At 42.8% G+C, this 27,690-nt stretch overlaps 2 protein-coding genes across 5 annotated transcripts in view; one reads left to right on the forward strand and one right to left on the reverse strand.

Annotated features, from left to right (window-relative positions):
- Positions 1-27,690, reverse strand: part of FBXL2 (F-box and leucine rich repeat protein 2) — a 125,203-nt gene that overhangs the window by 79,275 nt on the left and 18,238 nt on the right. For all 4 annotated transcript variants that reach the window (XR_012157459.2, XM_073333077.2, XM_073333074.2 and 1 more), the window contains one exon: positions 16,653-16,714. Coding sequence is in view for 3 of the 4 variants with exons in the window: in XM_073333077.2 (XP_073189178.1) it covers positions 16,653-16,714 (62 nt within the window). In the remaining variant the exon portion in view is untranslated. The remainder of the gene's footprint in view (positions 1-16,652; positions 16,715-27,690) is intronic.
- Positions 1-27,690, forward strand: part of LOC140907935 (uncharacterized) — an 81,847-nt gene that overhangs the window by 23,971 nt on the left and 30,186 nt on the right. The window lies entirely within an intron of this gene.

Here is a 27,690-nt window from a genome sequence, read left to right on the forward strand (position 1 = left end):
GTGGCCTTATGCATGCGAAAGTTTCGCAGCCACTGGGAATCATCCCATACCTGCAACAGTATGCGGTCCCACCAGTCTGTGCTCATTTGCCGGGCCCAGAATTGGCGTTCCACTATATCAACCTGCCCCACTGCCACCATGATGTCCCAATTGCCACAACCTGAGCTTTCAGGAATGTCTGTGTCCATGTCCTCTTCACAATTGTCCTCACAGGCGTCTCCTAGCAAGGCTCTGCACATACTGCAGGATAATGCACAAGGTGTTTACAATGCTCACAACAGCACCGCTGAACTGAGCAGGCTCCATGTTGCCGTGCTATGGCGTCTGCACAGGTAACCCAGGAAAAAAGGTGCGAAATGACCGTTTGCCGTTGCTTTCAAGGAGGGAGGGAGGGGAGACTGACGACATGTACCCAAAACCACCTGCGACAATGTTTTTGCCCCATCAGGCATTGGGAGCTTAACCCAAAATTCCAATGGGCAGCGGGGACTGTGGGATAGCTACCCACAGTGCACCACTCCGTGAGTCGATGCTAGCTACGGTATTGAGGATGCATTTCACTGACCTACTGCACTTAGTGGGGACATACACAATCGACTGTATAAAATTGCTTTCTAAAGATCAACTTTTATAAAATCGACCTAATTTCGTAGTGTAGACATACCCTCAGTTACTTAGTCCTTCTGTTTGCATGGGTCTTTCAGACTGCACCAAGGAAGTGTGAGATGGTTTTGTTTGCAGGTGGGGGTAATGTTTTTTTTTTTAAAGGAAAACATGGTTATAAAATGACAAAAACTGGCAAGCTAACATACAGGTAAAGCTTCTGAAACTACTCTTAACTAAATATATTGAAATTACTATATTAAATCCACAGTGTCCCTTTATTATTGTTTATACAGCACCCTAGAAAACATACTACGTGCTTTATAGAACAAATAGGTGTTTTACACAGTAAATACCCTAATGGGATTAACAATAAGGATGATACCATGAGGAAGCACCAGGGTTACATATTCAGTTCCATTAACTATTTAAACTATTTATTCTTTAACACAGAACTATTTATTCTTTAACACAGTTTTTGAAAGTGACAAGGAAGAACTGTTATTAGGTTGGATATGAATGAAGAGAGCATAATGGCTTAGTGAACTGGAACTTGTATGGTGTTTCAGACATGAGAGGAGGGAACAAGAAACACAGATAGGAGTAGCAAAAGATGAAGGGATGCTCTGGCTAACATCACAAGGAGAGCAGAGACAGCAAAGGAAATACAATAGACAAGGTCAGAGTTGCATTTGGGGCCTTGAGAACAAGAAATTTGATTGGACAAATGAATTTAGCAAACTGATCATGAAAGTCAGATCTTGCGAAGGCCTTTAGAATTTAATTTAATGTTTTATTCCTAAGAGTTTCTCTTCTGGCTACAGCACTGGAGTGCATAAACCTATAAAATAATCACTTAAGTTCAGAGATCTGACTAACTTCTATTTCTGTGCAAGGAATAAAACAAGAGAGGATCACAGGAGAGGCAGAATGCTCTAGCAGTTCAAGCACTTGTGAAACCTGGGTTCAATAACCTGCTCCAGAGACTTCTTGTGTGACCTTGGGTATGCCACTTATCCTCTCTGTGCCTCAGTTCCCCATCAGTAAAATGAGGGTAAAAGCACTCCTCTATCTTAAAGGAGTGTTGTGAGGATAAATACATTAAAGATAATGAGGCACTCAGAGATACTAAAGTGATGGGGGCCATATAAGTAACTAAGATAGATAAGAAACACTAAGTGCATTATGACATTTCTTACTGTATCCTGCCCCAGAGATCACTCTGAAAAGAGACAGGAAACAATTTAAAATGATTAACATCAGTATGATAATATACCACTTAAATACAAATTGTAACACTACACTTTAGCTCACTTTATGCCTCTATCAATTTTTCCTCTTTCCAATAACAGAAGTAATAAGGAAAAACTGAACAGAATGGCAAGTTGAAGTAATGAGAGTATGAACAGGAACAGAACATGGAAGCATATGTACCATTTAGTAAGGCACTTCAAGAGCAGTATACTCTCACATACAAGAAAAATCACTAGCAGTTGTCAAAAGGAGAGTCCATCTACCCACTTGGGTCCCATGGATGTATTTCTTTTGCGGATTGTAAACCTTTAGCTGGATAGGCCAATTTTGACTCTGATGTCTAAGGTATGAGACCCAAGCATAAGTATCTGTTTTGGATTGCTTACCTTTGGATAGCCCAATGTTTTGTAGGGCATGTAGCTGAATCTATGTTTTTGCAGAGTTTATAAAGATCGATAACTTGGAGTCATGAAGGAACTGAAAAGCACAATTCAAGTAACAAAGGAAGAGCTGTTTCCTACAGATATTGACTCTGGTTTTCCCTTCTTGACTCTCAAGCTTTCATGTCAAAATAAAAAAATAAATTGTGAAAACTAGGAAAACTGAGGGAGACTACCTCAGGATAGTTTAGGCTTTATTAGTAAACCCTTGACCTTTGATCAGTGCCTTGCTAAAGGCCATGAGACTCTAGCCCCTGGACCTTTCATCAGCCCAGCTGTTTGAAGTCTGTGTGGTTAATCACTACTTGGTGGTCAGGGTCGGAGCCTACCTAAGCAAGGGAAACTTGGTATAAAAAGTGATGGAATGGTGGTGACCCACAACAGATGTCCCATGTTCTCTTTTCTGCTTGAAGACAGAAGCATTTCCTGTGCATAAAGTGTGAGTTGGGGCTGTGCTGAAAGAAAAGATTCATGGATTGGAGGGACAAGTTGCAAAACTGCTAAGAATCAAAGAAGCTGAAGAGTTCCTAGACAACCAAGTTCATGAAACACCAATACCTCAGATTCAAGAAAGAATGGAGCTGGCCACAAAGGAATCAGCGAGAGAGGAAGTCAGAGAGGAGGCCTGGTAATTTGTAACCACCAGAGGCAAGAAGTCATGGCAGCACTCTACATGGTTGGAGACAGATGAGGTTAGGCAGACTATGGCCAACAGAGGACAGGGAATTCTACACAGTTAGAAGTTTTAAATCAATATCAGGTCCTGAGCATGGAAACTATGGATGATAACTCAAGATCCAACAGGTCTAAGGGAACATAAAATGTAGAGGATACGTGTGGATGGCAGCTCAGACCAACCTGTATGAAAATCAAGCTTACCTGCAAAGAGTTTTCCAATCATCCAAGACAGACTATTCTTGTTGGAGAATCAATAGTCAAAAGAATCGAAAGAAAATTCTGCAAGGGACAGGTGGACAACAGGACAATGTGCTGCCTTCCTGGAGCTAAGACACAAGATGTCACTCTAAGATTGGATAAGCTTCTGAAATCTATAAGCAAGGATCCACTGGTGATGGTTCATATCAGCACTAATGACACTATGTTGCAGGATATCTCACAGATGACTTCAGGGAACTCAAAAACATGTTGAAGGAGGATATCTAAGCAATCTTTTCTGAGATCCCTCCTGTCCCACAAGAAAAAGATGACAGAAGGCGGAAGATTCTGAAAGTTACTCCTGGGGGAATTCTGTGCCACTATGCAATGCAGAATTTTGCAGAAATTAATGTTGTGCACACAGAATTTCCTTTTCCCCCACAGAAATGGGCTCCAGTGCTGCTGGCCGTCACTAGGGGTTGCTGGACCTGACAGAGTCCAACTTACACATAAAAGACACCGCCGGGGGCAGGGGAGGGAGCTAGAGGGAAGGAGACAGCAGCATGCAGGAAACTCCACACAAGTCTGAGACCCAAAGCTCTGAGGGGTAGAGAGCGGATGTCTGGGCTGGGGTACACGGCTGGGCTCTGGGCGGGAAGGGGAACCCTGCAGCTGGTCTCTGCGGGGAGGGGGTGTGGGTATCTGGGCAAAGGGGGCCCTGCAGTTGGGCTCTGGGAGGAAGAGGATGGTGTCTGGGCTGGGGAGGGGGCCCTACAGTTGGGATTGGGTGGGGAGGACTGTGGTATCTGGGCTAGGGGGACCCTGCGGCTGGGCTCTTGGGGGGTAGGGGGTGCGGGTATTTGGGCTAAGGGACCCTATGGTTGGGCTCTGGAGGGAGGAATTGCAGTTATCTGGGCTGGGGGGACCCCCAGGGCTGTGTTCTGAGGGGAAGGGGTTGTGGGTGTCTGGCCCCCTAGTTGGGCTCTGGGGGGGCATGGGGGGAGAAGGGGGCAGAGAAACAGGAACTGGGTTGTCATAGGGGTTTAACTCTCTACTCCTGGGGGGATTTTTGTGTGGGTCTGTATTGTTACAGACATACTTGGTGACAGGTATTTTGAAATAAATTACCAAAATAATTGAAACTGGTGTGATTATGTAGTGTTGTTTTGACAAATAAAACTTGCAGAATTTTGCAGTATTTTAAAATACAGAATGTTTTATTTTGTGGCACAGAATGCCCCCAGAAGTAGAAAGTTCATCACTGGCTAGGTAAGTGGTGTAGGGTGCAGGGCTTTGGTTTTGTGGAACATTGATCTACCTACTATGGAGAGAGAAGGCTGTATGGCTGTCACCTCAGTAGAAGGGGGACCAATCTCCTTGGGGAGAGGCTGGCCAGAGTAGTCAGGAGTGGGTTAAACTAATAGCAACAGAAGAGGGTAAAAAAAAGGAAAGATATGAGCACTCAGCACAAAACAGATCTTGAGAACAAAATTTAAAAAAGGACATGAAGAGAAGAAATTCCTGAATTGCCTATATGCTAATACTATGAACATGGATAACAAACAGAAGGAATGGGAATTGCTCATTCATGAGCATAAATTTGATCTAGCTGGTATTACTGAAACCAGGTGGGGTGATTCACACAACTGAAAAGTTAAAATCAATGGTTATAACCTATTTAGAAAGGACCGAGTGGGCAAAAGAGGAGGAGAAGTTGCACTCTACATCAAAAATGGCCTTACTTGTTTGTGAGTCACAGATAACTCAGAAGAAAATCATCTTGAATGCTTACGGATCCATGTCCTAACAAATAAACCAGAAGAAGGGGTACTAGTTGGTGTCTACTACAGACCATCAAATCACATTTGGAAACAAGATGAACACTTCCTATCTACAATGTGTACAAAAAAATCTGAGATCATGTGGAACTTCAATTTGAGTGACATATGCTGGAGGTCTCATGCTGCCAGTACTAAAACACCCTTGGAATTTCTAAACATGATAGATGATAATTTCCTAACTCAAAAAGAGTTGCCTTCCCAACTCAAAGTGTTGCAGCCGACACAGGGGAATTCTACATTAGACCTTGTCCTAACACACAAAGAGGAATTGATCACAGAACTAAAACTGAATGACAGGTTTCAGAGTAACAGCCGTGTTAGTCTGTATTCGCAAAAAGAAAAGGAGTACTTGTGGCACCTTAGAGACTAACCAATTTATTTGAGCATGAGCTTTCGTGAGCTACAGCTCACTTCATGGGATGCATACCATGGAAACTGCAGCAGACTTTATATATACACAGAGAATATGAAACAATACCTCCTCCCACCCCACTGTCCTGCTGGTAATAGCTTATCTAAAGTGATCATCAGGTTGGGCCATTTCCAGCACAAATCCAGGTTTTCTCACCCTCCACCCGCCCCCACACACAAATTCACTCTCCTGCTGGTGATAGCCCATCCAAAGTGACAATTCTTTACACAATGTGCATGATAATCAAGTTGGGCTATTTCCTGCACAAATCCAGGTTCTCTCACATCCCCCTCACCCCCATACACACACAAACTCCGTCACAGCACGTTTCACGCTCGGTGGCAATTCGGCGGCAGGGACACAACTCTTCTTCGGTCGCCGGCAGCAATTCAGCAGCCACACCATCACTCCGCCTCTGTGTTCGGCAGCAAGGTTTTTTGTTTTCTCTTTTTGTCACTTGGGGCGGCAAAAACGCTGGAGCCGGCCCTGGCCAGGGATCAATACCGGAGAGACAGAAGCTGAATGCCAGAATTAGAGGGTAAGAATCGTAAGCCAGAAGCAGAGCTGGGGATTGAAGCCAGAAGTCTGAGGCCAGAGGGGAGCAGGGACTGGAATAAGGAGTGGAACAAAGCAGGCGCAGGGACTAAAATAAGCAGGAGCAGGGACCGAACAAGGGCAAGAACAGCTGTGGGCCTGGTATGTGTTCAGCAGCTGCTGGTCTGCTGTGGGGGCTAGGCTTCTAAGCAGGGCTGATAAACCAGCAACTAATGGGGGTTAAGGCCACTGTCAGGTCCAAAGCAGCAAAGGGCTCACTAACTGCGCTGCTAGACAATCAGTCAGGGAGCAGGCCAGCAGCTGGCCCTAGCTGGTCTGGTCCCCAACAATACAATAGCACAAGGAAAAGAATGTCCCTGGCCAAGTGGCAAACTAACAACACAACAGCTGACAAATATGGTAATTTTTCTTTTGGCTTGGACAATGGCATTAAGCAGCAATTAACAATTATAAAAGCAGCTTGTTTTCTTTGCAGAATAAGTCTACCCAAATATCGGTTTAAGATCATAATATCATTAAACAAGAAAAGGTACACAAAGTAGACCACTTTCCACATAGATCAGCCTCCTTCCCACCTGGAATTGAAACAATGATATCCCTTGTCACGGTTCCTTCCCCACTCTGAACTCTAGGGTACAGATGTGGGTACCTGCATGAAAGACCCCTAAGCTTATTCTTACCATCTTAGGTTAAAATTTCCCCAAGGCACAGATTTCTTTCTTGCCTTGGGAACCAGCTTAGGTTAAAAACCTGATACGCTGCCAACACCAAGAGATTTAAACAAAGAACAGGGAAAGAGACCACTTGGAGACGTCTTCCCCCAAAATATCCCCCCCTCCCCCAAGCCCTACACCCCCTTTCCTGGGGAAGGCTTGATAATAATATCCTCACCAATTGCTTCAGGTGAACACAGACCCAAACCCTTGGATCTTAAGAACAATGAAAAATCAAGCAGGTTCTTAAAAGACGAATTTTATTTAAAGAAAAGAATCACCTCTGTAAAATCAGGACGGTAAATACTTTACAGGGTAATCAGATTCAAAACATAGAGAATTCCTCTAGGCAAAACCTTAAGTTACAAAAAGACACAAAAACAGGAATATACATTCCCTCCAGCACAGCGAATTTTACAAGCCAAAAAATTTTCTAGCTAGATTACTTACTAACTTTACAGGAGTTGGAAGGCTTGCATCCTTGATCTGTTCCCAGCAAAGGTATCACACAGCCAGACAAAACCCTTTGTCCCCCCTCTAGATTTGAAAGTATCTTGTCCCCTCATTGGTCATTTTGGGTCAGGTGCCAGTGAGGTTACCTTAGCTTCTTAACCCTTTACAGGTGAAAGGAAAGGATTTTATAGCACTGTATACAGAAAGGTGGTTACCCTTCCCGTTATATTTATGACATCCCTCCATACAAAGAATGTCTTCTTGGAGACACTCATTCCCTCCACATGTCTTCTTGTTGCCCTGCCCAATCCTCTGTGTCTGCATCCAATGACTTGAAGAGGTCTGTTTGATTTCCACCTCAGACAGACCTTCCCCCCACTCAGTACGGCTGAACTTTTCTGTTATTTACAATAAAGTGTGCTAGGTACTTTGTAAATCAAATATAAAGACAGTCCTTACCCTGAAAAGATTACAGTCTAATTTCAGATGCGACACAAGTGAGGGGAGCATGGTAATGAAGCACAACATATCCGGTAAGAAGATCGCTTGGTTACTCTGTCGTAGCTGAACATCTTAGAAGCTATTTTTTTTAACTGGCACCTGCTTCTCCTAAATACTATGTTAGAAGTGGAGTTTTAGGTGAAATTTTCATGAGGAGAGGGAGATAAGTAGTTTCATGAAACAAGCTAAGTTTAAAGAAAAAAGAATTCAATATGAATAAAAACAAGATTTTGATTGTCTTCTGTTTATACAGTCCAAATATATCAATATTGTAAGAAAATACAATAGCTTTTATTTTTAAACATTACTTTTTTTTGGACATGTGGAAAATAGAGAACGGTCAATATCATATTGTTATAAATAACTATAAATGGGAGAATAACTAATTTTGTTATGACAACTAGCAATAGAGCATTTGATATCACTTTACTTTCAGCAGTACTCACTGTCTAATTCCTAAACAGTGAGCAAAGTCTTTCTACTAAGATTGAATTACTCCTTAATTAAAGGAGGTGATATAGAATTAATTTAGTGAAAAATAATGAGGATGTTAATTATAGTCTGTAGAGCAATTTGGAGTCTCTGATGGTGTAGTAATACCGAAAAACAATAAAAAAATTTAACACTACACACAGACACAACCTGTGCCTTTGGTTTTTCAGACTGTGTATATTTTGGAGAACGTTAGTTATCTTAACTGAACTTTCTGAATGCTGCTGGTTGATGTCAATATTAATTACACTATTTTTGGTTCATAAATTTATAAGACTTCAAATAAATGCTTATTCTTGGTTAAACCGATAATTATATACATTTTAGAAGGTATGATCTTTACCAGATCATCAAAACAGTTCTTTAAGAACAGTATATGTTGACCATGTTAGTAGTTGACACACCCCATAGAAAAAAAAATTAAACCCTATAAATAAGACACACTTCTTTATACCCAACAGTCAAAATCTGTTTTCGAAATCGGAAATTCTCAGATTGACATGGGAGACCATTTTCTGTAGTTTCACTGGCATTATATAATTTTGGGAAGTGGAACAGAAGATTAATGACCTTAAAATCAAAAAGGAATCCTACAATATGTGGATACATGGACAAATTGCTAAAGATAAGTATAAAAGAATAGTGCAAGCATGTAAGGATAAAATCAGGAAGGTTAAGGCACAAAATGAACTATGCCTAACAAGGGACATAAAAGGCAATAAGAAGAGTTTCTATATATACACGTTAGCAACCAGAGAAAGCCAAAGGAAAGTGTACATCCACTCCTAAGCAGAGAAGGAGAGCTAACAATAGATGACACCAAAAAGGCAGAGGTGTTTAATGCCTATTTTGCTTCAATCTTCACTAAAAAGAGTAATGATGACCAGATACTCGACAATTAGTATTAATAACAAGGGGAAGGAACACAAGACAGAATAGGGGAAAACAGGTTAAAAATATTTAGATAAGTTAGATGTATTCAATTTGGCAGACAAAATTCACCCCAGAGTACTTAAGGAACTAGCTGAAGCAATAGTTTTGAAATTACCTTCAAAAACTCATGAAAGATGGGTGAGGTCCCAGTGGATTGGAGAAGGGCAAATATACTACCTACCTTTAAAACAGAGAACAAACACAACCTGGGAAGTTATAGACAAATCAGCCTAATTTTAATACCTGGAAAGATACCGGAACAAATTATTGAGCAATCAATTTGTAAGCACCTACAGGATAATACATTATAAGCAGTAGTCCACACAGATTTGCGAAGAACAAATCATGCCAAACCAACCTAATTTTGTCTTTGACAGGGTTACTGGCCTAGTGGATGGGGGGGAAGTTGTAGATGTGAGACATCTTGATTTTACTAAGGCTTTCAACACAGTCTAACAGGACATTCTCATCAGCAAACTAGGTAAATGTGGTTTAGATGAAAATACTATAAGATGCATGCATAACTGATTGAAAGCCCATACTCAAAGAGTAGTTATCAATGATTTGCTGTCAAACTGGTAGGAGTTTCTTGCAGGGTCCCACAGGTGTCTGTTGTGGGTCTGTTACTATTTGATATTGTCATTAGTGACTTAGAAAATATACTTATAAAATTTGTGGATGACACCAAACCAGGAGGATTGCTAGTACACTGGAGGACAAGAATAAGCTTGCTGTGCCACTGAAGTTGCTGACATCTCTTTCCCTGTCTCCCTTCGATTTCAGCACCGGAAATCTGGTCTTCTCTTATTGCTTGTGGTACTTCTGCTTAGGAACCGGGGACGGTGATCAGCACGGAGAGTCCTGGATCACTGGAGGAGCACTCCGCACCGAAGCTGAGGTACTTAGTGTTCAGTCCAAGCGCAGCTCCGAAGCCGGTCTTAAGGCTGCATCCATGTGGAGGACCTTCAGTCAGGCTTCTTGGTCATTTTTGGTCTGGAACCTGAAGTCCCAGCAGATTTGGCAATGGTCTTTCCCATGAGCTTTCCCCCAGGCACTTGAGACAGTTCGAGTGAGGGTCGCTCAAAGGCACAGGCTTACCACAAGCAGTGCAGGGCCTGAAACCTGGCAACCAAGGCATGCCCCAGCACCAGGAAGGCAGACAAGCCTGCAAGTTAAGTGCGGAGGCGTCCAAGCTATCTAAAACCTAGAACTACTAAAAACTACTCTAACCACTAACTATAACAATTATTTACATTAAAACTGGTATGAAAAACCACTAGGAGAGAATTGCCTAAGCAATGAAGGATTCCAGCCAACATCACGTGCAATAAGAAGGGACTGAATGGGAACGGGGTCAGGACAGCCCTTCATAGAGGGCACTAGAGCCGACCCGATGAATACAAAAAAATTTCTGTCAACTGTGCTCAAGGTGCAAACAAACCTATGTGGGTAAAGACATGTGCAAGCACTCAAAGAAGAATGTGGTAGCACTGCCTGGTTAGCAAGCAGCTCCCTCCCCTACTCCTATTTCTTGCCTTGGGCTCACCCTGGTGGGCCTGCCCTGTACCCTTGGTGCTACAAGCCCCAGCCCACAGCCACCTCTCCCCAAGGCTCGCCCTGCTCTCTGCACTGCCTGCCAGGCTCCAGAGGAAGCATGCAGCAGGGAGTGGCCAAGAGTCTGCCACTAGTGCCCATTCCTTCCCCACCCCTCAAACTCAGGAGCACAGCTGTGGACAAAGCTTGAGTCACTTCAGTGGGCACACGGTGCAGGCTGCAGCTCTTTAAAACTGAGATGCTCCTCCAGAGTGCAGCGTGCCAGCAGCAGCTCAGGCCCCGACCACACGTGCTGACTTTCCAAAGTGCCAGGAAGTGCTTGACCCCCAGCTCTGCCCCAGGCCCTGCCCCTATTCCACACCTTCTCCCAAGGCCCCACCCTGCACCACTCTGCCTCTTCCTGCCCAGTTCCATCCCCTCCCCTGAGTGCGTCATGCCCTTGCTCCTCCCCCATCCCCCCAAACCTCCTGCCTGCACGCCACAAAACAGCTGATCATGGTGAGTGGGAGGCGTGGGTAGAGTGGGGTTGCACTGATCCACAGGGCCCGCAGGCAAGCAGGAGGCACTGGGTGGGGTGGCGGGAGAGCTGATCGGGGGGCTACCCATTTTTTTCCTGTGGGTGCTCCAGCCCCAGAGCACCCACAGAGTCAGCACCTATGGCTCCAGCAGCTCAAGCTCCAGGCCAGGTTCTGCTCCAGCTGCAAGAGCAGCAGCTCCCGCCCCTTGCCGCCTCAGCAGCTCGGTCTGTGCCAGCTTCTTTCCCGGGCTTGGAGTGACCTGTGCAAGCTTGTTCCCCTCCGGGCCGAAGGGGGGCGGGGGTGGAAACAGTGCCCACAGATTACAGGAAAGTGGTGCAGACCACAGTGCTGCTCCTGCTCTCCCTGCTCAGGCTGCCTTCGGCTGGCAGTGGGGGCTCAGCGAGGCCTGCTAGAAGGTGGCAGAGGAACTGCCGCCCCTGTGTCACTGTGAGTAGGACAGGATGCTCCTCAGAGCAGACTGCGTGGACTGGGGGGCTCACAGGCAGCTGGTTTTAGCCCCCGAGGCTGATAGTGCACCTGGAGAGACTGCAGGCGACAATCTCAGAGCCAGTTTCTTAACAAGAGTGCCGTGAAAACCCAGATGTGCCTACCTTTAAGATGCAATAGAGGTACAGTACAGTACCTGGTTGTATTTTTCTCCGCTGCTGCCTGATTGTTTACTTCCAGTTGCTCACTTCCGGTTCCAAATGAGGTGTGTGACTGACCAGTCAGTTTGTAACTCTGGTGTCCATATCTTTGAGGTTCTCCTACTGACCTAGGCTTCAAAGGGAGATTGTGGAATCCCCGTCATTGGAGTTTAAGAACAGCCAAAAACCTGTCCAGAAATGTCCATGCTTACTTTGTCCTGTCTTAGCACAGTGAGCTGGATTATATGACCTCTTGAGGTGCCTTCCAGCACTACATTTGTATGACTGACTGCACATCAAATCAATATCTATACTGTAAAACAGGCAGACTACACACTGGAAATGATTGATTGGTTGTTAGGTGATTAGCTAAGAAAATATTATTTCGGAAGGGAATAGTGGCTGCAAGGAAAAAGGTGCAGGAAAGAAATTTTGATAAGTGGGGTGTGACCAGGCATGAAAGTAACATTCAACACTTAACGGTATGGGGGGCAGCTCCAGCCCTTGGAAGGGGCGGGGCCTCGGGAAGAAGGGGCAGGACTGGGGGCTAGCTTCCCCCAGCCAGCCCATCCACACTGCCTGGCCCGCACCGCCCGGGGCTCCAACGGCGAATTAAAGGGCCCGGGACTCTGGCAGCTGCTGCTGTAGCAGCCGCCGGCCCAGAGCTGCAGGCCCTTTTAAATCGCAGCCCCAGGGCAGCTGCTCCTTTTGCCCCCACCCCATCGGCAGCCCAAGGGGGGTGCAAAAGGGTTAACGACATTAAAGCATGGTCCTTTGCTGCCACAGCACTTTAATGTCGCTGCCCCTTTTGTGCCACCCCTGGGGCAGGGCCACTGATTGGGATAGGGGGGCACAAAAGGGGCAGCGCTTTAACCAGGACCTTAAAGCCCTGCCGCGGCAGCACTTTAACATCAGCTGAGTACAGACCGGTACCACCAGCCACTTTTTACCTATACACCGTACCAGCTTACCTTCCCCCCAGGTGTGACAGCAGTGGTCTTGAGGCATCAGGAAAGATACCTGGTACAGTGATGTGTTTGGTTATTGCTATAATAAAGGCAAATATATTTGGAATGCAGAACTGAAAAAGGAAATGGGAAATCATGAGACTCATAATCTTACTCTGAAGATACAATTGGCACATGGACTATTCAAAGATCACTGTATCAACTTTATAAATGTTATGTGTATCTTTATGAACGGGCTCATAATTGCATTGCTGGCTCAATGAATAAGCTAAAAATTAGTTTCTGAATGAAATAAAATCACTGGAGTGGTAATTAATGCAAATCCCTTATGCAGGTAACAAATCTGTAGAAGTCTTTTTCCCTGGGAAAATAGCATATACTGGTATGACCTGGTTCAAGAAGCCTCGCAGATAGAGAAACTGAAGCCATATAAAGTTACTGCCCTGACCTAGGGAGAGAAGTCACTCACCACTCTATCCAAGAACTGATAGAAAACTGTACAAGAGACAGGCCCTACAGAACGGGCCTGAAATACATGAATTCTATCAGGGTCTCCATGTGGAAAATGGATGACTGCCTGGTAAGCTAGACCTACATGTAAACTGTTTATTGTTTGTATTACATGATTTCTCTGTAATGTTTTTGTTCTCAACAAACAGTACTTTGCTTAGTGAACAATGGCTAATTACCGGACTGCGGGTGTTAATTAAAGTCAGACCTGCTGAGATAATCATAATGAATTGCAGAAGTCTGCTGCTTAAGTCCCTGGTCTGGAGGCAGAGACTTGTGAGATCCTACCATAAGAAAGATGAGGCCTGAGACTTACGTGGATGCCCTCAAGGAGGGCATGAGAGGGTCAGATGTGCAGGTATCTCAGGAACATGACAAATCTTAAGATGTAAGTATCTGCTAGAAGGAGGACAGGACAAATTATATTTTAACAAGTAGTCCATATACAGTTATGATGCTTTCTTGGGGTGCCTAAGAGAGTCACCTTGTTACCCTCCTGCCTTCAGTGAGAGACAGGCTCGCTCATGCTTAAATGTGTGCCAGCATCCTGACACCACCAAACTGCTAGCCATGGACAGAATCTCTTTGGGGCAATGATAGCCCTCACTTTGCTTTGCAGGTCAGCAATAGGTATACCCCAACCCCCAAACCCCTTTGAAGCATTCCCCTGTGATATCCAACCCATCACTGGCTACTCACAGAAATACCAAGTTTGCTATCCCCAAGAGAATAGTGTACACACCAGCTTGTTTGACTCAACTGAAGATAAGCTCCTATATAATATCACAGCACTGAGCTACATTTATAGTGAAAGCAAATCATAAGTAAGACTCTACTTAACTTGCTATACTGCAGAAATTGTGGATTCCACAATATTAGGCTTCCATAGCAATTCTGACAGTGGGAGCCCCCACTCTCAGCCCCTGGGCGGCCAACAGTGGAAACCTGTGGAAAAGTAATAATGGACTTTACTATCACAAATAATAAGGTCCATTGTTACTTATCCACAGCTCAGCCTCAATTTTTTTGGCAATCATCCTGCAATTCAAGTAGGGCCCTAATCATAAAGTTTGTCATCAAAGGTTAAGACTTAAGAGATCGTGAGTATAGATAATGGAAACAGAAAGTTACATATAAAACAAAATCAGTGTATACTTTCTCAACATTAAACTTAACAGGCTAACTTTCTGCCTAAAGAAGTTTCTCTCACGTCAGAAGTCTTTCACAGTGCTTTCAAACAGTGCAGGTTGGGATCCGGTTATCATGAATGTGATCGTACTCCCTGATTACTTCCTCAGGTGCAGGATAAAGAGGTGTCTTTTTGCCTTACCCTTACATTTCTCAAAATCATTGTTTGTCCCCAGAGTTAAGAAGACCCCCCCTATTCCCTGGTGTGCTGTCTCCAGGAGGACTTCATATTCTCATGTTGACTTTGTATGCTAACAAGGCTTGGCTTCCATGGCGTTGGCTTATGATGTTTAATTTACACGTGAACCAAGGCAGAAAGGTGAATATACATCCTTTGTTTTGCAGAAACCCCTTTGTCAACTCTGCCTTGGATATAGACTTTAAACTGTATTTTCAGTACATACACACAACTCCTTAAATATCATCTGTAAATACATGTCACAATCATTCTGAGGATCAGTATGAGAAACTTTTATTAGAGACTTCACATGACATAATTTATGGATAAATACCATGAAAGCAGTATGCTAGCTATAGTGAATTTGTCAGGCCTGTTAGGAATTGCTGTTACAGAACTTTGAACCTTCTGACAGCTGGCACTAATGGGCCTCTGGGTCACAAGTTTGGAATGCAACAATACAAAATGAAATTGTTGGAAATTTGTTCTCATATCAAATCTCTGCAATTTCAAGATGTGAAAAATATTTATGACAATAAAAAATGTTGACAAATTGAAAGTTCATATGCAGACGTGAAATATTTTAAAATGTATTAATATAGCACACTGTGAAATGTGCTGTGTGTTAATATAACAGCCAGAGATTTTCTAACAAGTCTGTAGATGCAAGCTACACCACGTTCACTGTGAAGAATTAATTTTTCCCTTAAAGAAAATTCAAGCTTACTTGAAAAAAATTAGTCTAATTTCTTTAAACATAAATTAGTTTCTTTGTTGCCACAAGAATAGCAGTGTTCTAGCCAATGGACACATTTGAAGCATGCATAATATTTTGGGAACAGTCCTTTTAAAACAAGATAGAAAATACAAAGCATTGCAAGCATTCTTCCACTTAAAATTCGGAAGGACGTGAGGACACATTGGTTAACCTATGCCTCTCTTCAATGTATGAAGGCTGTAGTGTGAACTCAGTGCTAGTGACACCGCCACAAAGAATGGCAACTGCACCAAAGTATATATTGACAAGTTAGCATAAAGGAAGTGCTGTAATGAGAACTACAACCATGTCAAGCAAACTACTGAGCTGTCTGTTTCAGGCCAGGTTTGGCTTCATACAAAAATGGAATGTCTTCAGATATTTCAGCACTGGATGTTGTCATTATAGGTGGTTAAAGTTTTATTTGAAATAAAGTTCAATTCAGGTGTGAGAGCTGGGACATCCATCAATTCTTTAACCACATATTGTATTTTTTGAGTATACACTGTAGCTAACTCCTGTCCAGAAGAGACAACGACACTCCAGCAAGTCTAAGGCTGGCTGAATTAGCATGAATAAAATCTCAGTCTGCTTGTTCTCTCTTTTCATTCCCAGTCTGCTTGAACTATATGTAGCACACAGCAACAAAAAAACAGTTACAGGAGGTGTCTCATTAAAAGAACTTTTTGAAAGCTTTCATGTTTTCATTTATTTTTAATAACAAAAGAGATTTTATAACAAAAAGCCCAAACAGCCACTGGAATAATTGCATTAAGGACAGAATGCTATTCATATAGAATATGAAGGTAATACTGTGTGACAAGGAAAAGTTTTTAGTCTATTCAATATGCAGTTAACAGAGCAGACAAACAATATCTGCACTTTTGTTAGATCCCCAAAAGTTTGGGTTTTTTTGTTTTTTTTAAGAATCCTGTATCAACCAAAGCTTTCCAAATATAGTCTCTTACTGCTTTATCTGATAATACGACCAGATTACCAATGCATAAATTGGCACTTAACAGTATAATGTAATTACCATACTTTAAAACAGATTTCCGGAGCAAAGCCATATATTTTGCTACATTCTCCATTCAGAATAAAATGTAAGTTCAAGGACTGTCAAAAAATAAAATCAGATGAACTATTTATTTTGAATCATAGACTTACATAAGAACAGTATATTTCATTTCACTAAGCCATACAAATCTAAGCATCACATTCAAATTGTAACTCTTTATGCACAAGTTAACTAGAATTACCTTAACAGAAGTTCTTTGGGTAACTTTTTGTTAATGAGGGCTTCATCATTGTTTGAGAAAACCTGAAAAAAGAAACAAAGTACATTATGAAAAAAACACTAGTTCATTAGGCCAAGAAGAAAATTCATGCATTGTGTCTCTCTTTTTTTTTTTTAAACTCAACAAATTCTGCAAGTTTAGGCGACATCACTATACCTAGTATCTAATAGCCTCCTTTTGATACCCATAATTAAGGCTAAGATTTTGTCACAGTTATTTTTAATAAAAAAGTCACAGACAGGTCACAGGCAATAAACAGGTTTCAGAGTAGCAGCCTTGTTAGTCTGTATTCGCGAAAAGAAAAGGCGTACTAGTGGCACCTTAGAGACTAACAAATTTATTTGAGCATAAGCTTTCGTGAGCTACAGCTCACTTCATCGGATGCGTTCAGTGGAAAATACAGTGGGGAGATTTATATACATAGAGAACATGAAACAATGGGTGTTACCATACACACTGTAAGGAGAGTGAACACTTAAGGTGAGCTATTACCAGCAGGAGATCGGGGGAGGGCGGAGGAACTGGTGAGTCACTGACATCACAGTGTGTCCTCGGATTTCCTTTTTCCTGGTCACTTGTGTTTTCAGCCTGGGTATGGAAACAATGCTATACTCTTGTGGCTGTCCTGTCAGTGGATAACTGTCACTGGTTCACCATGATTCTTTCAGGTGTGTTGTCCCCCTTCAGTAGCCCTCAGAGATGTTTCAATAAGCTTCTATCACAGACTGGACTCCTTCCTAGCTTGGGTCGAATCCTTTCCCCTGGTACAGTTCTTGTTCCAGCTCAGGTGGTAGCTAGGGGATTTCTCATGACTGCAGTTATATATACATTATGCATCCGATGAAGTGAGCTGTAGCTCACGAAAGCTTACGCTCAAATAAATTTGTTAGTCTCTAAGGTGCCACTAGTACTCCTTTTCTTTTTAGGCAATAAACAAAAATTCATGGACGCCCATGACTTGTCCCTGACTTTTACTAAAAATAACTGTGACAAAATGGAGATGGAAGGGGGTCCAGCACCCACCACTGCTGTGGCTCCAGGGTCCGTGTCCCCCCCCACCTGCTGGGAGCAGTGGAGTCCCCCCCGGCTGACAGCTCTGTTATACCAATAAAATAAAAATCAGCAGGATCTTATTAAAGGGAAAAAGGCAAAATACCACATTTATTGTGAATACAGAAAGAATCATAGTAAGCAGTTAGTTATAGCATTCCATTCAATCTCATATTTATTGACACATTCATTCATACAAACACACACACACAGGTTCTGCAAGGTTGTTATCATAGTTACTAGCCTTAGAGTTGCTCATGCCAAGCCACTGGCCAGGTGGCCTGGACATGAGGAGGGAGCAGGGCCTTGTCAGATGCTCATCTGATGGTCCTGGAAGTTGGTTTGCAGAATCAGACCGCAAAGTTCTCACTTTTTAGAGTCTATTTTTATAGGAATTTCTTCCTATGCCAGTCTATGAGAATTGCTTCATCATGCTGTTGCTGAATCAATCAGCAGATAGCACATTCCTGACGGCTCCGTGCTGCTAGATGTTATCTTGTTCTTTGGTTCTCCCATTCTTGAGGCTGTTGGATGGATTCCAGTCAGCCCTCCGGGGGGTCCTCTGGTTATTTCCACTTGACGCCTTCTTCAGCCAATGGACACTGGATTCTTAGGCTGGCACCTCCCTGATCATTCAGTTATTCATACACCAAGCATCCATCCACATACATCCTCTAACTCTATTTTAATCACAATTGTTAATACAACAAAAGGGCGGCGAGTCTCTGGGTGCTGTTTCTGTTGTTAGAGTATTGCTTTGAGTCTCTCTCTCTGTGAATTGCTTTGAGAACAGACTCTGTCTTAGAATGTACTAACACAATTAGCAGCATGCAAGTTTCACACATAGAGGGAGAGAAACAGTACCAAAAACCAAGAGACCTCTTAATTAGTAATACCCTGGAATTTAAACTATGGGGAATCAAACTCATTTGTGATTTTAATACAGAACTTCTTTAATATGATCCAACAGCTCCAGCTCTGCTGCCCCAGGACTGAAGTGGAAAACGTCACATAGGTCTCTGGAAGTCACGGATTCTATGTCTTACGAGACCTCTGTTACATAATCTTAGCCTTACCCATAACACACACACACACTACTAGGTCTGAATAAGGCTGCTACAACTCCTGATTCCATCATGGATTGTTACCCAGATCTCTGAGACCTAGCTAGATAATGTTGCCAGCCCAATTTTGGCACACACAGGCCAGGTAAGCATTGTATCATCCACCACTCTTATAAAAATGAAGAGTATGATTTTTTTCTGTTCTTGCTTGCAATGTGTACTGGGGCAAACAGCAGATGCAAGTTTATTTAAGCATCCATTCCATTTCTTGTGGCTCTGGAGCAGGGGTAGCCAAACTGTGGCTCAGGAGCCACATGCAGCTCTTTAGAAGTTAATATGCTGCTCCTTGTATACATACCAACTCCAGGGCTGGAGCTTCAGGCGTCAACTTTCCAATGTGCCAGGGGGTGCTCACTGCTCAACCCCTGGCTCTGCCACAGGCCCTGCCCCCACTCCACCCCTTTCCGCCCCCTCCCCTGAGCCTGCCCTCACTCCTCCCCCCCACCCGCCCCAGAGCCTCCTGAATGCCACAAAACAGCTGATAGGGCGGTGCGGGGAGGGGAAGACACTGACTGGCGGGGCTGCTGGTGGGTGGGAGACGCTGGGAGAGGGTGGGGAAAGCTGCTGGGGGGCTGCTGACGTATTACTCTGGCTCTTTGGCAACGTACATTGGTAAATTCTGGCTCCTTCTCAGGCTCAGGTTAGACACCCCTGCTCTGGAGAAAGACTCTGTGGGTGTACACAGACTAAAACGTCACATGGAAGATTTCCAGTTCTGAGATGCTGTTGGAATTATTATGAATTACTGTCCTTTCAGATGTCAGACTGCACATTGATCACGGTTCCAGTGGGCCAGCCCCTGCTACCCAGGAAATGATGGACTGTAGATTTTACTCTCAGGGCTGAGAGCAACTCCAGCAGGACTGACCATACACTCACCCTAATCTTTGATTATTTCTAACCATCAGGTCACTGCTGTTGGGTGGTTATTTTCAGCTCCTTGCACTGAAACACTATAGACCTCAGATATCAGTGCCTAAGCTGCTTTATTGCTTCAGAAGCCTTGAGATTAAATACACATATGTCAGTGTCATTTTTAGCCGCTAACGTGGTAAGTAGCCCATAACACATAATCATCTACTAATTTGTATTATAGCAGCATTTAAAAGAACCAAACAAGACTCAGGCCCTATTAGGCTAGGTGTAGTTCATACAGATAGTAAAAAATAATCCTTGCAGCAAAGAACTTAATATAAATAGACAAGACAGTCAAAGAGTGAGAGAAAGAAAGTACTATTCCTGTCTTACAGATGGGGAAATGAAGCATAGAGAAAACCTGAGAACTGAACCCAGATCGCCTGATTTACAGTCTGGGGCCTTAACTACACCACCACTTCATAATTCTATATCTGCAAAATTCTTCCAGAAGAACTGTAACACCAAAGAAGAATGAGGCTGAAAGAATGACACTTCTTGTTATGTAGGATAGAACCACCAATTTACATATATGTGCCACTATTTTGTTGTATGCAAACGCTGACATTTATTTACCATTTAACCTAATAATTCCACACATGTCCATTAATATGGGCACACACTTCTTTTATGCAAATGCATGGCATTTAAGTAAATAAGGCATCAGAATATTAATACATATTTAAAGCAGCTAAAACACATGGCTCAGTACTTCAGCAATTTTTAATTCTCCATCACTTTCTGTATCAAAAAGCCATATCATTATTAAAGACATACTACAAATTTGGGGAACTAAGCAATTCCTCTTTTAGATCTTAAAAATCTAAAACTGCATTCAAAATTTCTGGCAACGCTGCAAGGAAAAAATACTTATAAGATGGATTTTTTAAAATTTACAGCTAGATTGACAAATTGTACATCACATTTCAGCCCAAAGTCATCTATGGGGGCCAAGACATTAATCTTCAGGAATCCTGGTTTATAATGGAAAAAATGTTCAACTTTTAGTATTGCACATAAGAAAGTTAACCTCCATGAGTGGTTCAACTACAAGTGAAGTATCCACTTATATAGTACATCTGTTAATGAAAAGTAAGTCATACCTCAGTCATTCTGTTACAAAGTTTTCTTTACATAGTAACAGGTTTCAGAGTAACAGCCGTGTTTGTCTGTATTCGCAAAAAGAAAAGGAGGACTTGTGGCACCTTAGAGACTAACCAATTTATTTGAGCATGAGCTTTCGTGAGCTACAGCTCACTTCATCATGCACCTTAGAGACTAACCAATTTATTTGAGCATGAGCTTTCGTGAGCTACAGCTCACTTCATGATGAAGTGAGCTGTAGCTCACGAAAGCTCATGCTCAAATAAATTGGTTAGTCTCTAAGGTGCCACAAGTACTCCTTTTCTCTTTACATAATATGTATTCTTGTGTGCCTCAGTTGCAAATGTCATATAATATAGTATTGTTTTTGTGGATGCAGAATATGTAGCTGAATGAAAATAAACACTTAAAGTGCTCTTTTACTCTGAAAAATATATTTTAAAAGATCTACAAAAATGGTATTATGCAGGGCTCCACATTTGTGATTCAGGGACACCAAGATCAAATCTGCTCACTTTGCAAGCAAAAAAACTTTTTAAAACCTCAAGTTCCCGATATCCAAAAGTCAAGTTACGCTCTCTTGCTCATCCATTGACCAGTAATCCTACCCCAACTAATACATACTACAGGTGTAGTCATGGGACAAATGAGGTAGAATTCTTTAACTAGAATTTAATTAACTTATTGATGTGAAAGCCTGAAGAAGGAAAAAAAAAGTATATTGCCTCTGTAAACATGTCCTGCAAACCTAATAAAATCAATTAAGTCAAAGCAGCTATTTTCTTACTGAAATAAACAAATACAGTATACGTGCATGATTATTTCTGACTTGGAACAGATGCAATCTGTTAAAATAAGAGATTAAGAATGGAAACTATACCCAAGTAAGAAAATGTTGGCCTACAGGCCTCAAGTACTTAGAGCACCAGTTTTCTTTAAAAGACAGTTTTTTAAAGAAAGCCAAAACTACCTACAAAATTATTCTTGCAGTTTGTGGTGTCAGGATCGTGCAGCGTCACCTTTAATGTTTCAAAATTTTCATATGTAATAGTTAACTGTTGTATAACAGGAATACAAAAAAATTAAGTAAGAAAAAAAGTAACTTTTACAAACCTCAGCTGATATAGATCCCTCAGTCTTCTTCATTCTGTATACAGACATTAAAAACCATGGACTAAATAGAGGCACCACTTGTTTCATGGCTCATTACAACCATTTGCAATGTGCACTACTGCCTGATAACCATTAATTGCCCAGTTCATTTTAAGTGGTCACCTACAGTATGCATGATCCCCCTGCACTTAACAATCTGTCCCAACTTTAATTTAGCTTAACCACTCTGGTTAACTTCCCCAGACCTGAAGAAGAGCTCTGTGAAGCTCGAATTCCTAAGAGCCTTTGGATGAATAACATCTGGTCCTGCCAAACTGATAAATAAACTGTAATCAATTTGAATCAGAGATAACCCTGCTGATATGACCAGGTAAAGAGTGGAGTTGTCAATTGTGATAGAGAAAGTATGGAGAAGAGAAGGGGCACTGAGTCACTGATATTGAGATGACATTAGACTACAGGAGCAGAAGTCACCCACCGGGCGGGGCATATAGGGAAGGAGACTGATCAGTTGTGGTGGGTGGGAGAGAGATAGGGAAGGAGGGGCAAAAGGATCTATCCAAGGCATGGCTGAAAGAGCAGTTGTGAAGTTACGAACAAAACTAGGGAAGGGTCAGTGTAGTAGAAACCAAAGGAGACAGGATATTGAAATTAAATGCATAAACTTCCCTTCCCCTGCTATTGACATAACAGCAAAGTTGATAGCAAATCACTTAAATGTTAAATATTCCAGTATGTTAACAGCATCAAATCTATGAGGTAGTCACAAGTAGGATAAGCATTGCAATGCAATAAGCTGTTTGTATTTTGAGTGTCCCGACAACTGCCTATTTTAGTAGAAGGGTATATTATTTAATATTTGTAGGGACACTATCATACTGAATTTTTAAAAATAAGTATTTAAATAGAGCACCCTATAAATAGTATGTACTGAAAATCCTCTTTAAAATGGTTAAGTATTCTTTTGTTGATGTTCAGAACTGCAACAAACATGATGCAGAACCTCTCTCTGCTCTCTCCCCTCCATTTCTGTGCACTTGTCAGATTGCTGCCTATTCTAATTGTGCTTTGCTGCTGGTGAATTACCACTTTTAGACACTGACAAGAGAGTAGATTAGCTCCCCCAAAGTCAGTTCATGAGAGTGATTAAATTAACCAATAATAGCATAGTGAAACCGTCTATACACAAAGTTGGCAAACAGATAAAAAAAGAAAGCATTTTTCTTTACTATACATTAGAAATCAGACACCATGGATCCCCACTTGAACCTGACAAGTAAATGATGCAGCAGATTTAGGCAGAGAAGCAGAATCATTTACTGCCATTCTGAATAATATTAATAAATAGATTCATAGATATTAAGGTCAGAAGGGACCATTATGATCATCTAGTCCGACCTTCTGCACAACGCAGGCCACAGAATCTCTCCTGCGAAAAACCTCTCACCTATGTCTGAGCTATTGAAGTCCTCAAATCGTGGTTTAAAGACTTCAAGGAGCAGAGAATCCTGCAGCAAGTGACCCGTGCCCCATTCTACAGAGGAAGGCGAAAAACCTCCAGGGCCTCTTCCAGTCTGCCCTGGAGGAAAATTCCTTCCCGACCCCAAATATGGCGATCAGCTAAACCCTGATCATATGGGCAAGATTCACTAGCCAGATACCCAGGAAAGAATTTTCTGTAGTAACTCAGATCCCACCCCATCTAACATCCCATCACAGGCCATTTGGCCTATTTACCATGAATATTTAAAGATCAATTAATTACCAAAATCATGTTATCCCATCATACCATCTCCTCCATAAACTTATCGAGTTTAATCTTAAAGCCAGATAGGTCTTTTGCCCCCACTGCTTCCCTTGGAAGGCTATTCCAAAATAAATGTAACAGCATCCAGGCTTCAACAGGAGTGCTGGTCAAGAGAACAGACATATAATCTGATTGCTTATACTGAAAACAGAATTGTAGTAATTTATACCAAACCCGAACAGTTGAGAGCATGATGAAATCTCATTACAACTAAATGAGAATATATGATAAAAGCTTCTTGCATAAACAATAAGAAAAAAATATGGAAAACAAGACAACCTCTAACACCAGCACCATGTGAAAAAAATTCAGGCTGATAGCCTTTCAAAGATAGTGGAGTCAAATAACTTGTCATTTTTAAAAAAAGAAAAGGAGTACTTGTGGCACTGTAGAGACTAACAAATTTATTTGAGCATAAGCTTTCGTGAACTACAGCTCCTTTTCTTTTTGCGAATACAGACTAACACGGCTGCTACTCTGAAACTTGTCATTTTTAGTGGAATGGGTACCACAGCTCTTTAAGTTAAACATTATGGAGAACAGTATATAATATATAAGAGAGCCAGCAAGTGGATGAGTATGCATCGTATGTCAAAGGAAGGTGCACAGGTAAGATAAGGACCTGGACATCAGCCTATTGTTTTCACACACTGAAATTTACATAAAAAATGGTGGTTGGCTGCAGCTGAAAACCTCCAAGGCACTGTCTACTTCTACAACCAACACAAAAGACAAAAATATTAATTCCTGAATCATAGTTCTAGCAACCAAGTAAAAACAAAGCATCACGCACACTTTCTTATTCATTTATAAGAATCTCCCAAGCCCTACAAACCCATTCCCTGCCAGACTCATTAGTTTGGGGAACATTGGGGAAAAGGAGCCTGCCACTAAATTGCTGATTAAACAATTCCAGCTTCAAAATAAGTTTGACACGTCTAGTCTTACCCTTAGGCCATGTCTACACTACAAAGTTAAGTCAACTGCATGTAAGTCGACATCAAGCCTCCAATTTAAGCAAGTCGATTTTGCATGTCAACACTACTCATTGTGTCCGCAAAGTGCATCCTCACTACCAGGGCTTGCATCGACGCACGGAGCACTGCACTGTGGGTAGCTATCCCATAGTGTACGTAGCCAAGTGGAATTTTGGGTTGGGCTTGCAATGCCTTATGGGACCAAAACATAGGCACGGGTGGTTATGGGAACATGGCGTTAGCCTCCCATGATGCACTTACCTCCCTCCCTGAAATCAACGGCAAACAAACCAAGCCTTTTTCACACCTTTTTTTGTAAGCCTGGATTATCCGTGTGGACACCATAGCATGAAAAGCATGGACCCTGCTCAGTTGTACGCTGTTGTTGTGAGCATTACAAACACCTCGAGCCTTATCCTGCAGTATTTACACAGCTAATACAGGAGCCACCACACGGAACTATGTGATGCCACGCAAGCAGCCCTCCTGGAAGACAGAGCAGAGCAATTCACAGTTGCTGGTGACATCACCTTGACATGGTTGAGTGCCATTTCTGGGCCCATGAAACAAGCACTGACTGGTGGGACCGCATCGTTATGCAGCTATGGGATGACAAGCAGGGGCTGCAGACCTTTCGAATACATAAGGCCACTTTCCAGGAACTATGTGAAGGGCTTTCCCCAGCCCTGAAGTGCAGCTATACTAAAATGAGAGCTGCTCTGACAGTGGAAAAGCGAGTGGTGATAGCTCTGTGGAAGCTTCCAGACTGCTACCCATCAGTGGGGCATCAATTTGGAGTGGGTAAATCTACTATGGGATCTGTTGTGATCCAAGTTTTCATGGCCATCAACAGACTTCTGCAAAGAGGGTAGTGATGCAGGACATAGGGAACCCATCACAGCAAAAACATCCACTAACTGTGGTGGGGCGATAGATGGAATACATATCCCTGTCTTGGCACCAGACCACTTTGTTAAAGAGCATATAAACCGAAAGGGGTACTTCTCAATGGTATTGCAAGCACTGGTGGATCACAGGGGCATTTCACCAACATCAATATTGGATGGTCAGAAAAGGTGCATGACGAGTGCATTTTTAGGAACAAAGATCTTCAGAAAGCTGCAACCAGGGACTTTCTTTTTCAGACTGCAAAATAACCATTGGTGACATTGAAATGCCAATCATGATCCCCAGGGACCCAGCCCAACCCTTGCTCTGATGGTTCATGAAGCTGTACAAAGGCAGCCTGGACAGCAGTAAGGACCCGTTCAACCATAGGCCGAGCAAGTGCAGCATGATAGTGGAATGTGCCTTTGGACATTTAAAAGGTTGCTGGCATTGTTTGCTTTCTCAGTTAGACTTCAATGAAAGCAATATCCCCATTGTTATTGCTACCTGCTGCGTGCTCCATAACATCTATCAGGCAAAGGGAGAAAAGTTTCTGCCAGGGTGGGTGGTTGAGGCAGATTGCCTGGCAGCCAATTTTGAGCAGCCAGACACCAGGGCAATAAGAAGAGCACATCGAGGGGCTCTGCGTCTCCATGTGGCTTTGAAAAACAGTTTCAGCAAAGAGCCAGAGTAATGTGATACTTATCTGTGTTGTTCCGTACCAAACTGTCCCCTCTATTGCATTTTCCTCCCTGTAAACTCCACCCCGATCAACCACTGTGTGTTCAATTAATAAAGAGCCTTTTCTCCTCAATCCATTAGGATTTACTATGCACACAAACACACAGAGACAGCAAAGAAGACTAAAATAACCTGGGGCAAAAGGACTGATAATACTGGGGGGGAAGGAAGGACAAGGACAGCTTGCTTACAGATGCACTGCAATAACAAAGGTGTGGGAATAGGCACCTTCTGGTCCTTGGACCCTCCCCTGCTATTGAGTGCAAGGGATAGCGAACTTTCCCCCCACCTCACAGAATGTTTCAGGGAGGAGAATGTAGAACTGGGTGATGATGGCATCAGGTCCAGCATAGGCTGCAGAGGGACTCTAGCATCCAGCAGCTGCCTTTCTTGAACCTCAAGCAGATCCCTCAACATGTCTGATTGCTCCTTCATAATGTGCAGAATCTCTTCCCATGTGGCATGCTCTTGTTCCCTGCATGTTCTCCTGTCCCTGTCCACGTCCAGGTTGTCGGATAGTGTAATCCTCCATACTCTGAGCTCCATCTTGTCACTCTCGAAGGCGCGCATTAACTCATTGAACATGTCCTCCCAAGTCTTCTTTTTCTGCCTTCTAATCTCAAAAAGTCTCTGTCCCAGTGTGGAGGATGCATCAACGGACAAGGTTTCAGCTGCAAGGAATGCAACTCACAAGGGTAGCATTGACAGCGCATACATTGTTTCTGATGCACAGTTAATATTTTTAATTAAAAAAAACACCCCTCAGTACACTTCACTGCAAGCCACAGCGTAATCACAACTGCTGGTTATTGGAAGAGTCAGTTTGCTGCTCTAGCCATGGTGAGTAAGGCAATGAGGCATGGGCAAGAGGTCTTCTGCTGCTGCTTTTGTGAAAACATCCTTGCAATCAAAGGCTGGAACTTGAGAAAAGCCCCCTTTCCCCTGGATGGTGCTTGAGGACAGGCACCAGCATAAAGCCCCCCAAACAGTTCATTTTTTACAGAAGCAGCACTGGGTTTGGGGGGGGTGGGGACGGAGACAAACAGGAAGCCGCTACCACAGCCCCCCCCCCTTTTTTTAAATGCTGCTTGCAATACGCAGTGATCCCTTCCAACCACAACCATGGCATATTTGGGAAAGCGTGATTGTGTGACCCAGATTTCACCAAACGGGGCCAATTACTTGTTGAATTGTTTGTGGTTTAAGGGCTAGCAATGAAGACTTTCCCCGTTTCCCCTAGGTGATTCTGTGTGATATCACTCTCCTGAGGGTAACAGAAG

Source organism: Lepidochelys kempii, chromosome 2 (assembly GCF_965140285.1).
Source record: "Lepidochelys kempii isolate rLepKem1 chromosome 2, rLepKem1.hap1, whole genome shotgun sequence".
Taxonomy (NCBI): Eukaryota; Metazoa; Chordata; order Testudines; family Cheloniidae; genus Lepidochelys; species Lepidochelys kempii.